The sequence below is a fragment of the Cricetulus griseus genome, chromosome 3 (genome assembly GCF_003668045.3).
Source record: "Cricetulus griseus strain 17A/GY chromosome 3, alternate assembly CriGri-PICRH-1.0, whole genome shotgun sequence".
Classification (NCBI taxonomy): Eukaryota; Metazoa; Chordata; class Mammalia; order Rodentia; family Cricetidae; genus Cricetulus; species Cricetulus griseus.
The window spans coordinates 42,518,697-42,535,831 of NC_048596.1; the positions used below are offsets into that span (position 1 = coordinate 42,518,697).

At 41.2% G+C, this 17,135-nt stretch overlaps 1 protein-coding gene across 3 annotated transcripts in view; it reads right to left on the reverse strand.

Annotated features, from left to right (window-relative positions):
- Positions 1-249: 249 nt before the first annotated feature.
- The window catches only part of LOC100751894 (nicotinamide riboside kinase 1), a 27,034-nt gene continuing 10,148 nt past the window's right edge, over positions 250-17,135 (reverse strand). The window contains exons 5-10 of one of the 3 annotated variants that reach the window (XM_027406553.2): positions 12,786-12,933; positions 12,627-12,698; positions 11,975-12,081; positions 8,770-8,853; positions 4,760-4,811; positions 250-1,232 (exon numbers count right to left, since the gene is read on the reverse strand). In XM_027406553.2, coding sequence (XP_027262354.1) covers positions 4,786-4,811; positions 8,770-8,853; positions 11,975-12,081; positions 12,627-12,698; positions 12,786-12,933 — 437 coding nt within the window. In that variant the 3' untranslated portion in view covers positions 250-1,232; positions 4,760-4,785. Of the gene's footprint in view, positions 1,233-4,759; positions 4,812-8,769; positions 8,854-11,320; positions 11,782-11,974; positions 12,082-12,626; positions 12,699-12,785; positions 12,934-17,135 lie in introns of those variants that run through there. The other 2 variants (XM_027406554.2, XM_035441932.1) reach the window with 2 other exon arrangements.

Below are 17,135 nucleotides of genomic sequence, written 5' to 3' on the forward strand. Positions count from 1 at the left end.
CTTTAATTAAGGATAATTAAAATCAGGACTTTAAACAGCTTGGCCAAAAATATGCAGGTAGCTGCTAATTTGAGCCCAGGTTTGGTTTTGTTTATGTTTTGTATTTTTTGTATTGTATACAACCAAAAACACTAGTTATCAATGAATGTTGGAAATAAATAACAACTGACCAGATGAGTCAATATAACTATAACTATACATACATACACAACACATACATACATACATATGAATGTATATACACATACATACATATGAATTGAGAAGATTGTGGGTAACTATTTTATTATTAATAAACAAATTTCATATATAAATTAGGACTGGTCTACACATATACATAATTTTAATCCCAACACTGAAAGAGGCATTAAGAAATTACACAATTCCCACCCACTGCCCACGCCTTTCAAAAAAAGGCCTTGGTTTTACATATGACTGAAGACTTTGTAATTCAGAGTGTTGGTTTCAGAAAACCAAGTGAAATACACCAAATCCTTCTGTGGATAAAAGAAATCTCATCAGAGAGACACCTGATATTGGACAAGCAGAAGAAAACCCACTACTACAAAGCACAAAGTCTCCAGATGCTGCAGTGACTTCTGACCCAGTCAAAGTGAGACCCTTATATTGGGTAATGGTGCTGGTTGCAGGTGGGGAGCATTGCTATGTGATTGCAGACAGCATTTACCAAATTAAAAATTATAATCGATACAAACACAATGAAAACTAGAAAAAAACCATGCATAGTGTTTGAGTGTGTGAAGACAACATAAATATGCAGAATAACATGGAGACACAACTTCATGCACAAATGCAGAAACACACACAACACAATATGCATTGTGGACTAGACAGCAATCTTTTTCTCATGCTAGGTCCTAGTCAGAAAAATCTGACCTCCGTTCTTATAGAGGAACTGACCCTTTGTGCGTGAGCTGTGCTGTGCCTTCAGCAGAGTGAGAGCAAGCCATCTTGTATTCATGAGAGGTTCCTGTCCAATAGCATGGGCACACACTGCTCTACACCACATTGTGAAAAGTGTGATAAAATGAACAAAAATACAGAAGAGTTGTCACTGTCCTGCAGGGCACACTGCAACCTGGTTAATGTTCTTCAGCACATCCCTCCATGTTTCTTTGTTTTTTTCCAAGATAGGGTTTTCTGTCTTTAAGTTTCTTAATCCATCGCAGGAGGACTTGCTGCATTCCATCGTTGCGCTGTTACTCACAAACCTTAGGAATAAAGAAAAAAATATGAGTACTCCAAGTCTTATTTGATTAGGTCTTCACACCTAATACCTAACAATGTTAAGATTAAAAGGATTTTGAGGCAAAAATTCTGCTTTCTCCGTAAAGAACCACATTGAATACAAATCCCATTGTTTTAATCCTTGCATCAAATTTTAAGCCTGTCTTTAGAAATTAGACAACCTCAACAGTAGATGAAGACTCATTATTGAGAACAGTGACTATTTAATGTTAAGCCACAGACAGGACATATTTATCCCTACTCTGCCTCCCAAGGCTCAAAGGACATTTCAGAAGAGGGGGCAGAAGGGACTGAGAGCTGGAACATCAGGAGGAGAGTGACACACTATCTTCTGGATTTGAAATGACTGTGGTACCAGTGAACTCACTGAAGCTATGGTTTTATGCACAAGACCTGCCCAAGATGGGGTCCACCAATACTATGTCATGATAGAGAGGGGCTCCTGAGACCCCATTTCTCTTGAACTATTTGTGGTTAATTGTGTCTTGAGGAGGGGAAGCTGTTTTCCTCAGTGGTGTAACCATTGGTAAGTTGACTATGTTCTGGTAAACACTGCCTACCTATGCTCACACAACCCTAATTAAACTCAGTGGTTCACAAGCAACAACGATAACACAACAAATTAACAACCAAAGTAAACATAGAAAAAAATGACATGAAAATAGGAGGGTGATGTATTGGAAAGAAGGGGTTCAATGGGAGTGGCAGGGTGATGAGAGAGCATTATGGGTGATGGAAATGACCAAGCACATTATAAATGTGTACATAATCATCAAACAATGAAAACTAGAAAGCCCAGATGCCCAATATCATTTACAGCTGGCATAGATACTTGACTATAGGAAGAGAAAATTTTGAGGACCAGAAGTTCATCAAAGGGCAGCTGCCTGCAGGCATGCTTTTTGTTTGAGTGTTGTCTGGATATGGGAAAGAAGTATCCTAACCTTCAATCCAGTGTTGTAAATGAAGGAGGCTTAGGTGAACTGTTCAGAAACTCAAGAAAAAACCTGATGCATTCTTACTATTCAGTTTTGTCAGAGAAAACATATTTTCTCAAGTATAGTATTTAATTGCTGAAATAAATGTAAAAATGTAAAATGTAAAATAAAAGCAAAATGTATAAATTATTGCACTCTGTCCACACAAGTACTAGTTCTGAGACCTTATTCTAAGAATGTAATTAAAAAATAAAACCAACAGTATGCATAGACTCTGTGTGTGTGTGTGTGTGAGAGAGAGAGAGAGAGAGAGAAAGAGAGAGAGAGACAGACAGACAGACAGTCAGACAGACAGACAGACAGACATATAGAGAGGTATCATGGGGATTAAACCCAGGGCCTCGTGTATGTTAGGCAACCACTGTGTGGTGGTTAGTTTTATGTCAATTTGATAGAAGCTAGAGTTATTTGAAAGGAGAGAGCTTCCATTGAGAAAATGTCGCCATAAGATCGAGCTTCAGGCAGTAGGACAATTTCTTAATTAATGATTGATGTAAGAGGGCCCAGCCCATTGTGGGTATAGCCATTCATGGTGGACCTGGGTTCTATAAGAAAGCAGGCTGAACAAGCCATGATGAGCAAGGCAGTAAGCACCCCTCCATGGCCTCTGCATCAGCTCCAGCCTCCAGGTTCCTGTCTTGTGTGAGTTCCTGTCCCCACTGCTCTTATCTAGGGACAAATTGCTTATCTTGTATTTGCAAAGGACAATGCACTTTGAACACTAAAGTACACACAACTCAAAACTTTGTAGAAACTTTGTAAAACCTATAGCTAAACACAACTCTAGTCAAATAATCAGTGAATCTTGACATACCATTAATGCTAACAACTGCTCCTGATACTGCTCTACTGAAAAATTGCTCAACAAAAAACCTCATCTGGCAGCTCCAATTTAGGAGCACCTCATAACCTCATGAAGACTTGAGTGTTATGAAAGGTTCATAAACCCTTTCTTCCCTAACTAAGGCACACTACATACAACACATATAGTTTTTTTTTTTTTGACTAGGTATTGATGTTACCACTTGCAGTAACAGAAGTAAGTATCCAAGACAATTAGAAAAAAGCTAAATGATGTTATGGGAACTGGGGCTATGTGGCAGATTGAATAGGAATGGCCCCCATAGACTCATGTGTTTGGATGCTTGGCCCATCGGTAGTGGCACTATTAGGAGGCGTGACCTTGTTGGAGGAAGTGTGCCACTGTGGGGGTGAGCTTTGTGGTCTCATATGCTCAAACTATGCCCAGTGTGTTACACAGTCTCCATCTGCTGCCTGCAGATCAAGATGTATAACTCTCATGTTGTGGAATATTCCTCTACACTGTGTGGGAGATATGTCAGTGTGATTGGCTTAACAAAAAGTTGAATGGCCAATAGTTAGGCAGGAATTCCATATACAGAGGATGCTGGGAAGAAGGGCAGAGAAGTTAGCCAGATGTGGAACAAGTCAGACACACAAAATGGGATAGAGGTAAAAAGCCACATGGTAGAATGCAGATCAATAAAAATATGGGTTATTTAAGTTATAAGAGCAAGTTAGAAACAAGCCTAAGCTATCAGCTGAACTTTCATCGAAAGTCTCCATAGGATTTGAAAGCTGGCTGGTGGGACAGAGAAAGACTAGATACACTCTTAGCTTCTCCAGCACCATGTCTGCCTGCACATTGCCATGTCTCACCATGATGATAATGGACTAACGCTCTGAAATTGCAAGCTAGCCCAATTAAATGTTTTCCTTTACAAGAGTAGCTGTGGTCATGGTGTCTCTTCACAGCAATAAAACCGTAACTAAGACAGGCTATTATGCCAGATAGTTACAGTAGTATTATTTGCTAGGTAGAAATTATATTTCAAATTCAATTTAGGAAAATACAAATACATGATAATAAAAATTAATTTTTCCATTTCTTTTCTTTCTTTCTTTCTTTTTCTTTTTTTTTTTTTTTTGGTTTTTCGAGACAGGGTTTCCCTATGTAGCTTTGGAGCCTGTCCTAGAACTAGCTCTTGTAGACCAGGCTAATCTCGGACTTACAGAGATCTGTCTTCCAAGTGCTGGAAATAAAGGCGTGCACCACCATCACCCAACTGATTTTTCCATTTTCTATCTTTCCATCTGGTATCAGCTATGGGATGTCTTTGTTCTATACTAAAGTATCAATGCCAAGTTTTAGATTTCATGCTGGTGTATAAAACAAGAACTCACTGGGCTGGAGAGATGGCTTGGTGGTTAAGAGCACTGACTGCTTTTCTAGAAGATGAGGGCTCAATTTCCAGCACCCACATAGCAGCTCACAACGCTGTAATTCCAGTTCCAAGGGACCTGACACTCATATTGCAAAAGACCAATGCACATAAAATAAAAATAAATAATTTTTTAAAAAGAAAGAAATAAAAAAGGAACTCATCCTTCGATCTTCTAATGGTAGTGATACTTAGCTTCATTATATAACATCAACAAAGCTGCATGAATACGGACACCAACAAACATACCAAAACCCATAAATCAGCATGGCTGGTTACCCAACGTGTTCACAGCATCCTCCTATAAAAGAGGGATTGATAATGAACATGATTATAATTTCTTCCCTTTAGAATCAATGTTTTTATAATGATACAAAAACAAAAGTTTTTAAAGGGACCTAGATGGTCCTGGTGAATAAGTTGCTTTGTTACATTAACATTGGGAAATGATTACATTTTACTTCCAGCTTCAGATTTTATTAGGACTACATTATACATATACTCTATATAGACTTACAGAGGTGGTTTGAAAGAAAATAGCCCCCAAAGGGAGTGGCAGTATTAGGAGGTATGAATTTGTTGATACAGGTATGCCTTGTTGGAAGAAGTGTGTCACTGTGGGGGTAGGTTTTGAGGTTTCCTATGCTCGAGCTATACCCAGTGACAAAGTTCACTTCCTGTTGCAGAACTCTCAGTTCCTTCTCAAGCAGGATGTCTGCCTGAATGCAGCCATGTTCCTCCATGATGATAATGGACTAAACCTCTGAAACAGTAAGTCACCCCTAAGTAAATGTTTTCCTTTATAAGAGTTGCAATGGTCATGGTGTTCTTCACAGCAATAACTTTCCTGTGTTATTTACCTTTTTATTTATGTATCAATTTTATTACCTTATCATAATCATGACTGTATATTCTTATAATGAAGAATTTGCTGAACAGGGTTACACAAAGTGAAAAAACCCAGAGTCACCATTTGACACCTTAGAAAGGTCACCCTGGTGTTCTGAGGCTCAAGGCTAAAGCAGGCTATGCTGAGGATCCTTCTGGCTGGAAGAACTTGGAGAGGTGCTGGGTTACTATATATAGCACAGTAATTTATCTGGGCAATGGAAGGCCACCATCAATCTTGGAGGCAAGCAAAGTGGATCTGTTTCCAAGTTTTATATCTTCTAGTGTTTCTATTATTATTATTATTTTACCTCTATCTTGCACACACACACATTTGAGTCCCATACACAGACATATACTATCTTGTGGGTTCACAGCATCTGCTGCAACATGCCAGCTGTTCTTCGCCCTTTTGGGCAGATGGCAAAAGAAGGATTTGGGGTGACATGGGGGTATAATGCATCTGAGGAACATGACCAAAGTATCCTCTGTCTTTATTGTCAGACAGATCCTAAGGCTTAAACTCCAGTATTTGACTTAGTCACTAAAAGGGACCTGTGTCTATGCTCTGGCCATTATTGGAAAAACAGATGTTAGTATCTGGGCACTAGAACATCTTGAGCCCTCTCACTGGGCCAGAGAGTATCTTGTCTTTCTCAGATAAGTAGTTCTGGCTCAGGGTTGTCATTTATAAACGCTGAGCAACTCACATCACCCACCATTCTTCATCTACTTATGTTGGTGGACTGGGCCGCATTATGGGAGGCCTACCTTCCATCAGAATAACAGATGGCAGGTGGGATGGTAGCGTGGGGCAGAAGGGGTGGGGTGTCAGGGTGGGATATTAGGGTGGGGTATCAGGGTAGGGTGGCAGGGTGGGATATTAGGGTGGGGTATCAGGGTAGGGTGGCAGACCTACCCTGATAAGGTCTGGATAAGGATTATTGGTAAGGATTATTAGTTCTATTTATATGAATAAAACTTAACATGGTCCTACAATTTCCTCAAAGGGCTTCCTGCCTATGTAAAGGGCTGACCTTACAACCAGGAAGTCAGGATCAATGGGAGGCCCAGATGGCTTGCATGGCTAGTCAGAGAGGAATTGCTGAAGAGAGGGTAAGCTTAATTCTTACTGAGTGACTAACATGTGGGCTACAGCAGGGTTTTCTCACCCTAAACCCTGCTACATTCTTCCCTGCTGTTGAGGCTAATACTGTTTTCTCTTAAGCCAGCTGACCATGACATTTGATCTGTGTTAACCACAAGAATCTTTTTCCTTTTTTTTTTTTTTTTTTTTTTTGAGATAGGATGTCACTCTATAGCTTAAGTTGTCTTTGAACTCATGACTCTCTTTCCTGATCTATTTGAGTGCTGCAACAGAGGCATGTACTATCAGTTCAACATAGGAATCATTTTTTTTTTTTTAAGATTTGTCTTTATTAGGCTAGGTGTGGTGGCATATGCCTTTCATCCCAGCACTATGGAAGGAAGAAGCTGGTGAATCTTTGTGAGTTCAAGGCCGGCCTGTACTATACAGCTAGTTCTAAGCCAGTTGGAGCCACATAGTGAGATCTTTACTCAAAAAAAAATGTTTTTAATTATTATTTGCATATGTGTGTGATGGGGGGAAGAAGAGGGAAGGGAGGGAGAAAGGAAGGGATAGGGGTACACATGTATGTGGGTGCCAGCAGGGGTCAGAAGAAAGTGTCAGATCTTTTGGAGCTAGAGTTATAGGCAGCTGGGAGCTGCCCAATGTGGGTGCTGGGTACTGAACCCCAGTCCTCTGCAAGAGTAGCAAGTGTTCTTAACACAGCCATTTCTCTAGCTCCCTCCTATTTTAATTCTTGTAATTCAAATCTCGCTGCTAGATCTAGAGTTCTGTCCTCCCAGAATGGTATTCCTTCTTTGTGTTTCTTTCCACTTTCTCTATGGAAAAAAATTTAAAAATCAGGTCTCAGGTGGGACCTTCAACCATGATGGGGTATAGGATTTAGTTATGGCCAATCACAGTGTGCCATTTTCTGGCCAAAGTGATAGCTTTAGCAAGTCATGTGATCCAAGAAAGATCAATGCAAAAATCTTCCCTAGGTCATTTCAGCTGAGTTCAATTGAAAAATTACTTAAAAAAATTGTTGAAGTCTGGGTATACAACTTAGTGACGCTCAGCACATATATGAAGTCTGGGTATATAATCTCTATCAGCACATGTATGAAGAGTGGGTATATAACCTAGTGGTGCCCAGCACATGTATGAAGTGTGGGTATATAACCTAGTGATACTCAGAACATGTATGAAGCCTGGGTATATAACTTAGTGATGCACAGCATATGCATGAAGGTCTGGGTTTAATCCCTAGCACCACAAAAACAAACCTGTATAAAATAAGTAATTTGACATCTAGGAAGTAGTAAAGACAATGCAGGAACATCCAGCTCCCCATGTATCCACTGATGGCAATCTTGGAAAGGTTAAGCTACCATTTCACATTGGATGCTGATAGCAGATTATCATGTTTGTGGGTAGAGTGAGTCTGATTTAAAAATAAACTCACACAGAATTATGGCAGAGCCCTGAGAATACTATTCTAGCCCCTTACTCCAGCTGAGCCAAAAGCTATGGCCATCTCTGGATTTTCTTTTCATTGGAGCCAGATTTAGGTGGTCTTCTACATCTTTCAGGAAAGTTGTATTTGAAAAACAAAAACTCCAGCCTGGTCTACAGAGCTAGTTCCAGGACAGCCAAGGCTACACAAAGAAACCATTTCTCAAAAACAAAACAAAACAGAACAAACAAAAAACAAACAAAAACAAAGAAGAAAATTAACCCCCCCCCAACCCAAAAACTTTATGAAAAACATTTAAGAGAAAAAAGAAAAAGGGGAGTTCCAGATATATGAAAACCATTTCTGGCCCATTTTGTTAGCCTCCTGCTAGGAATTTAAAGTAAATAACATACAAACCATTAAGAGATGCAACAGAGCTGGGCAGTGGTGGCATATGCATGCCTTTAATCCCAGCACTCGGGAGGCAGAGCAGGCAGATCTCTGTGAGTTCGAGACCAGCCTGGTCTACAAGAGCTGGTTCCAGGACAGCCTCCAAAGCCACAGAGAAACCCTGTCTCAAAAAACCAAAGGTGGGGAAAAAAAAAGAGATGCAACAGAAGTAAGTATTTCCAAATCTAAACCTATCTGATAAACAAAATGATCATGATCCAGACAGGCACTGTATCGCTGGCTCAGCTATTTTCAAGCAAAGGATGAATGAAGACAGTCTTTCCTTGTTGGTATTTGTGCACACTGACACTGGAATGCAATGAACTGTTCTCAAGATTCTTTTTCCTCCACCATCCGATTTGATAGAACAATATTTACCAGTTTGCTTCTCTAATTCTTGCTTGATATCTTCAAACACTTGGGAAAGGAGGTCTTCTTCAGATCTTGTTCCATCTAGGTAAACTAAGAAGTGAGAAATAGCAGTTCAAATATGCTGCAGAATTATCCTGCTATACATTGTGAAACTGTGTTGCTCTTGTTAATAAAAAGCTGATTGGCTGGTGGCTAGGCAGGATTTTTGAGACAGACAGGATGCTAGGAAGAGGAGGGGTGGAGTCCGAGGAGTGGCCAGCCAGACAGAAAAAGCAATATGGCAAGTTCAAAGGTGAGGTAAAAGCCACGAGTTTCGGGGTAGCACATAGAAGAATAGAAATGGGTTAACTTAAGCTGTAAGAGTTAGTTAGTAATAAGCCCGATCTATTGGCTGAGCATATATAATTAATATTAAGTCTCTGTATCCATTATTTGGGAATGGGGTCAGGGGGCAGGAAAGAAAAGTCCAGCTTATTAGTAAAGGATGCTTCGGCATTTCTTTAAAAGACCAATAGCTTTCACCAAAGAACCTAGAACTATGACCTAAGGAAGAAGGGAGGGAGGGAAAGAATGAAAAGAGAAAGAGAGAGAGGATAAGCATTGTCCATATGGCATGCACCGTGTACCTATTTCTTCTGCATTGGGACACTCCCTCCTAGAGGGAGGAAGGAGGCTCATCACACTCCAAAGTAAATGAACTAATTGGCTCATTGAGCTCCTGAGAGTTAGATTTAAAAGGCCCCTTCCAAAGGTTAAATCAGCAGAAACCAACTGCCAGAGACAGAGGACTCTCCCATGCCCAGAGCAGCCAGAAGGTTGTACAGGCAGCTCGCTTTGAGGAGGTGTTGTCATGGTGACATGCAATTGTCTTTGAGTCACCATGCTTCTTTAAGTAATCCCAATAAACTCACTAGCTCACTGAGCTGGACGTGGGTAGTTTCTCTGGTTTGTTCTTGGTGCCTGACTGACACATAATACATATCAGGAGACTGCAGGGGTGCCTGGCCCAAAGAGGAGCAATTTGAAATGCATGTCCAACTGGGATCATCTGTGAAGCTTTTAAACTATGTGTCAGTCTGGACTTTACGACATACTATAGAAGTCAGAAGTTACGTATTTTCAATAAAGCAGGCATGAACACTTTTGTAGAAAAAGAAGTTAACCTGGGTTAAAGAAAAAAAGGACCCTGGAGTCGTAAAACAGCAAGGATGAGGAAGTCTGAAGAGAGTTGCCTGCTAGGAAGTGTGAGTGGTGGAGGAAGGAACAGAACAGCACAGGAGATGAAATTTTGGAGAAAGGGTGTGCCTTGGTGTCTTTATTGATTTTATCTCAAAGAACCGGAAGCCATGGACCAGCTGCTTTTAAACAGGGTGTCTTATATATTTTTTTTTCTGGTGTTGTGATAAAACACTCTAACTAAAAGTAACTTGGGGAAGAAAGGGTTTATTTGGCATACACTTTGAGATCACAGTTCACTGAGGGAAGTCAGGACAGGGACTCAAGGTGAGAGCCTGTCACACGAACCATGGAAGATGCTGCTTACTGGCTTGCTCTCTGGATCACTCAGCTAGCTTTCCCATACAGCCCAGGCCCAACTTCGTATGGTGGCACTGCTCACAATGAATGGGGCCCTCTCACATCAATCATTAGACAGGCTTGCCAGTCTGTCACAGAGATGGCCACAGGCTGATCTAATCTAGGTGATTCCTCAACTGAGACTCCCTCAGATGACTCCAGGCTGTGAGAATTTGACAGCTGACATTAACTAGGCCAAAGAACAAGGACAAAGTTAGACTTGGACTTTAGATGGAGGGAACAAAGGGTGTAAGAGGATGTTTCTCCTGTACGGCACAGAAGCTGCTGGGACAGCACAACCCAACAACAACTCTGACATGGACTCTGTGCCCTTCTGCACAGATCTGAGTCCTTCCCTGGAGCCAACAAGTTCCATCCTATAGGAATGAGTCTCCTTGGCTCTGAAAAGTATGCCAGTCTGATTCTTCTCTCTTGTCCAACAGACTCATGCCACCGCTCCCCCTCCCCACCCCACGTGAGCACTGTACAAACACTCCAGTGACAGTCTCTTAGCTCGAGGCCCAAGTATTCATATTGCCTCCAAATTGGCACATTGTCTCTCAGGTACCTGAATCTTATTTCCTGCAAAACACATGTGTAGTCCTTCCTTACATATCTACAACTCCTTCATGTCTCAAATATCACCGGCTAGTTCCTTAGACACTTTTATGCCCCAGTTCTACTGAGTACTTGTGTTCAAAACTGCAACCTCTAAATGTACCCTTTGGATCAGGAGAGATCTTGCTGAAAAGAAAATGTGCCGGGCGTTGGCGGCGCACGCCTTTAATCCCAGCACTCGGGAGGCAGAGGCAGGCGTATCTCTGTGAGTTCAAGGGCAGCCTGGTCTCCAGAGCGAGTGCCAGGATAGGCTCCAAAGCTACACAGAGAAACCCTGTCTCGAAAACCAAAAAAAAAAAAAAAAAAAAAAAAAAAAAAAAAAAAAAAAAGAAAAGAAAAGAAAATGTATCAATCATGACTGTGTTTAGAGGCTGTCTGTAGAGAGCTTCCCGATTCTCCTAGGACATTCCCTTAGCATTAGAGGGCCTGGCCCTTGGCAGCAGCAACAGCACATCCTCCCTCTGCTTTTCTCTTCTAAAACAAAATGGCCTCTTTTAGGTATTGCTTATGCCTTCCTGTCCCTAGGTCTTTTCTCTGTTCTTCCCATGGTCTGGATGACAGTCATTCCCCCACCCCAAGGCGAGCTAAACTCATATGAGTTTAGTGATAGACAGCTTTCTCAGGGACCTTGAGGTAGGCAGTCTCCCTGGTACTTAATATCTGTGCTTACCTGGAGAAAAGACTTGTTTGTAATGCACACACTTATAATGTGTTTCCTGGTGAAACCTCAGCTGGGTAAGAGTAGAGACTGGATCTGCCTCCGTCACCTTCAACCACCATAGGCAACATCAGGCAAGGGTGGTTCAATGAAAGACCAAATGGAATCTGGCAAGAGGTACAAGAACCACCAGGAGAAAAAGAAACCAGCAAGGACCAGTTGTAGGAGAGGGGAACCCAGAGATTGCCTGAGCATATCTTTAAGAACTCCTTGAGAGAAAATATTTTCCAAGTAATCCTTTCTGTGCTTTGACATAAATGAGAAGTAAAAGGCCTTAAGAGAAATGGGGAAGGTACTTACCAATATTCCAAGTGATGGTGTTCATTTCTTGTCTGTGCTTTAGGTACATGGGCCACACATGGCCATCAAAGTACCCTGGAGGGTCAGGAGGCTCATATACCCTTGTACTAGAAAAACATGCAGGAAACTTGATGTTCATACAAAATTATGATTGACAAAATGAATCATGGTCAAGATAATGTGAAAATCATTCATGTTAACTCTAAAGAGGAACTCAGACTATTTTTTTTTAATTCAGTTGTACTAAGAAAGGTAGCAAAATGGATTTGGTTCTCTAATTTAAACAATAACCCCGTAACTCATTAATGTTCATAATTATCTCTTCTCAGTCTCCTGTGTTTTAGAAAAGAATTATGGAACACGTACAAGAAAAAATAAGGAGTGAAATATGGACAGACTGACTTCCTCTCCTATCTAGCTGGTGGTCTCTGCAGCGACAGCAGAGCATAGGCATGAGGGTGAGGAGGAAGGTGCCTGACAGGATGTCACCAGCCCTTCTTAGAGAAGTTACTGTACACTACTCCAGGTGATGAGCACTTTTAGAAAAACGTTTGACTTATGAGTTAAGGCTTGTTCAATAATGTCACTTTTCTTGTTTTCCCTGTATTTCATCTTTTGGATACCAACGCACAAAGATGGTTTTGAAACGTACCTCCGCCTCCTCTTACATTCTTCATATGGAATGGTCAGGAAGTAACTTCTGTTCCATATGGTGTCCAGTGGCCTAAGATAACAACACACTTGGTTCACAAGGCTCTCTCTCCCCTACCCCTGCATTCCTTCAGGTTGGTATTAGAGTGGGAAGGCTTACTTATAATTAAAGAGAAGGAAACCTTCAATAATTAAAATGGGAACCCTTTGAGAACTTTCCAAAGCTGCTGGTCCTGCAGAGTGCCCTGGGTTTTCCATCCAACATGAAATGGCTGACATCATTTCTTCCATGTTAAGAGCTTCAAGCACTGAAACAAACATAAGACACATGAAACTAATATAGCAAACATTTTTTAGGTGGTCAGCTTTTTTGTGATAAGTATCTCCAGAGCTCTGTAAATGTATGACATAACAGCATTTCACTTATCTTTCAAGGTACCTAATAATAGATACTTCTTTTGAGATAGGGTTTTTCTGTGTAGCTTTGGAGCCTGTCCTAGAACTTGCTCTGTAGACCAGGCTGGCCTCAAACTCACAAAGATCCTCCTGCCTCTGCCTCTGCCTCCCAAAGGCATGTGCCACCAATACCTGGCTCTAATAATACTTTAAACACCCAATTAAAACACTAATAGAGATATATTTGAGTGGTATATCCAAGACATTTTTATTATGGAAAAAACAAAGATGTACAAATGTAAAATACAATGAATAACATGACACTATTTCCAGCTGTTAATTTTTTTTATATTGATGTACTTATTGTGTATGTGGGGGGGGGGGGTCAGAGGACAAGTTGAGGGATTCAGTTTTGTCCTTCCACCACAGGGATCTTAGGGATGGAACTCAGGTTGTCAGGCTTGGTGGCAACCTGACCCCAGCCTTGACTACTATAAATTCATGGCTGACTATCCCATCAATTCTTTCCTGATACGGAAAAACTAAAAAATTATGGTACTGGAGACTAAATCCAGGATTTTGTGTGGATTAGGTAAGCACTCAACTCCTGAACTATATGTCCCAAGCAAGATCTTTAAAAATAAAACTTAAATTAGGGCTGGAGAGATGGCTTTGTGGTTAAGAGTACCCAATGTTCTTTGAGAGGACACATGGTCAATTCCCAGCACTTACATGGTGGTTCACAGCTGCCTGTAATTCTAATTTATGGAAGAAAAAAAAAACTATAGATACATTGGAAGGATAAATAACATATCATAATCTATTTGGAAAGTAGCCATATTAACAGTAAAGGATCTCTAATGCACGAAAGGCTCTTTTTTATGTTTATGGGTGTTTTGCCTGCTTGTAAGACTGTGCATGTGTGTTCAGTGCCCACAGATGCCGGAGGAGAGCATCGGATCCCCCAGAGACTGAAGGTGGATACAGTTTTAAGCTGCCATGTAGGTGCTGGGAATTGAACCCATCTGCTAGAAGGACAATCTGTGGCTAATCACCGAGCCTACATCTCTCTAGTTCTACATGAAAACCTTTTTAAAGTTATAGGATACAAATGTCATTTCAAACCCTGAAATGTGCAACTTCAAGAGCTAAAGAGTATGACTCTGGAGAAGCAGAACAGAGTATTCCTCATGCACGGTCTTCAGACCATCCCAGCAACTTGTCAGACACAGAAATTCTCAGCCTCATTCCTGGACCACTAACCACACCACATGCTCTCACAAGTGTTTCCACCGTAAAGTTTGAAGTGTGGGCTAATTAAGTTAATGGAGATAAGACTATTGAGATTTTCTTATGGTTATGCTGCTGGTTTGGCTAAGTGCCACTTTTTCCAGGAAAGTGCCAGTTTCATCAAAGTTTACAAATAAGTCTCATAAGAATATCCATGAATTAGGTAAGCACACATGTGCACAGACATACACGCAGGCGAATTATTTCTTGATCCATTTCTGAGGGGGTCACTCAGATTCTTCAAACAGGTGTACATCTCCTCTCAATATGAAGTCCTCACCATATGTCTCCGAGTCCTTGTTCTTCTTTCTGAAACCCTACAGGTTAGGTCTTTTGCATCTTCAAGTTACAGATCTTCTCCTGTCATGTTTATTTTTCTAGTGACTACTGAGAGAGCTGTAAGATTTTGGGTTATTACACTTTTTTTTGTTTTTGTTTTTCAGTTACCAAATTTCTTCCTGGCTTTTTTTTTTTTTTCACATTTCTATTTCTTTCTTGGGGCATTAAACGTTTCTCCTGTTTCAAGCTTATCTGCAGTTGCTGGCTGAACTCTTTTTTTTTTTTTTTTTCAAAGCCACTTTAAAATGTTTGTCAGACAATTTTTACGACAGTGTGGTCACAGAACTGATGTATATTGGCCATTATTTTTTCTAATTCAAGTTGAGACTGTCTTGCCTCTTTCACTGACATATGCCTTTCAGGTGTGTCCTCATGATCTGGGGTGTTGCTGTGATTTCATCTTCTTGTTTTGCAGCCAGTCACTCTGAAGTGTCCCCAGGTTCACAGGGGCATGTGTGTTCAGTGTCCTTATGATACTGGGTGGGTGGGAGGGGGGTCATAGAGGGAAAAGAGCATCATGGCTGCTGCACGAGGGCAGAAGCTCAGTGTTCCACTGTCTCCTGATGGCAGTAGCTGACATGGCCTGAGGGCCAGCCTACCCTGTCTCATTCTGACTCTGCTGCCCAGTTTGGAAGTTTGGCTCATTGTTTGGCTCTGTGAAATCTCCTGTGGGTGATGTAGAGGCCAAAAGTCCCTCCACATTGTTGGTGGTACGTGAAGGTCTTGGGGTGTAGCCTTCCACTGGTTATGACAGGGGAGTAAGACTTTCCTTTTGTGCCTAGCTAAAATGGGACCAAAGGACACTGTATTCCAGTAGCTACCATTGTTCTGGTCCTTTGGTTGTAGGTTTCTTGGTGCTTTTTTTGTTTGTTTGTTTGTTTTGTTTTTTGAGACAGGGTTTCTCTGTGGCTTTGGTGGCTGTCCTGGAACTAGCTCTTGTAGACAAGGCTGGTCTCGAACTCACAGAGATCCATCTGCCTCTCCTCCTGAGTGCTGGGATTAAAGGCATGCACCACCACCACCCAGCTCTTGGAGCTTTTTATGTCCATTGATGGTTCATGTTGCATACATTTCCAACAATCCAGGTGGTTTATGGGAGAAATAAAGAAAACACAGTGTCCCAGTTAGGGTTTCTATCGCTTGAAGAGACACCATGACCACAGCAACTCTTATAAAGGAAAAAAATTAATTGAGGTGGCAGCTTACAATTTCAGAGTTTTTGTCCATTATCATCATGGTAGGACACAGTGGTGTATACTGGCAGACATTGTGCTGGAGAGATAACTAAGTGTCCTATCTTGGCTTGCAGGGAATAGGAAGTGGTCTGATTATCACACTGAGGGAAGCTTGAGCAAAAGAGATCTCAAAGCCCACCCCAGTAGTGACACACTTCCTCCAAGATCACACCTACTCCAACAAGGCTACACCTCCTAATAGTGCCACTCCCTTTGGGGGTCATTTTCTTTCAGATCACCACACACACACAGGGAATCATACCCATGTGATCCCTTGAGTCACAAAGTCCTCAGCCAGCATGCTGTCTTCTTTCAGTCTTCCCTTCTTTGTTATATTGTATCACAGGTTCTGGCTAAATGAATGAGGCCCAGTGACAAGGGGACAGGGAGTTAAAACATTTTCTATGTTTCCTAGTGATTTATTTTTCAGTCCATGGAATCCATGTGTCTTGCTTCACACAAGATTTGATAATATTTAGGATTTGCTTCAAAAAATGTAGATGGAAAAGAAAAGTGGGTGAGAGTGGAGATGAAACATAACCGCCAAAGGGCTCATTATGAATAAAGCTGGTGATAAACTCATGACCATTTATTACAGTTTTCTGTCTACTTTTGTCCATGCTTGAAACTGTCCATAGGAAAAGTAATTTTAAGTAACTTAAAAGTACTATCCTTGCCTACTTACTCTCTATTTATAGAACTGAAATGTCATTTGCTATGACTAGAGCATCCTTATGCTCTTATTCACGTCTATGTTGGGAACCTGTTCTATGCACCCACTTGTTCAAGTTGCTTAAATATTATACAGTTAGTAAATTTTTTTCCCAGCTAGTTCTACTAGCTAAGAAGTGTACCCCCCTTGCAAATTCACATATTGAGGTCTCATGCCAAGTATGCTGGATTATTATCCTACCTGGAAGTACATTAACAAAGTACACAATTAGTTAAGCGGCAGGGCAGGGACCTCCTGCGACATGATTATGTCACTATAAAAGGTGGAGATTAAGGTACACATGCAGATGGGGCGATGGCATGTGAAGTGAAAGGAAAGATGGGGGTAATGAAGCCAAGGCCAGGGTGTGGCCCAGAATCGACTGTCTCTCGCAGCCTTCAACAGCAACCCTGACTACACCTTCACCACAGATCCAGCTTCCAGACCCATGGGGCAGAACCCTTCTGTGGTGTAAGCCATCCAGTATGTTATAGATTTGTTAACTCTCTTTTATAAACTGCCATTTTAGTGTTTACAA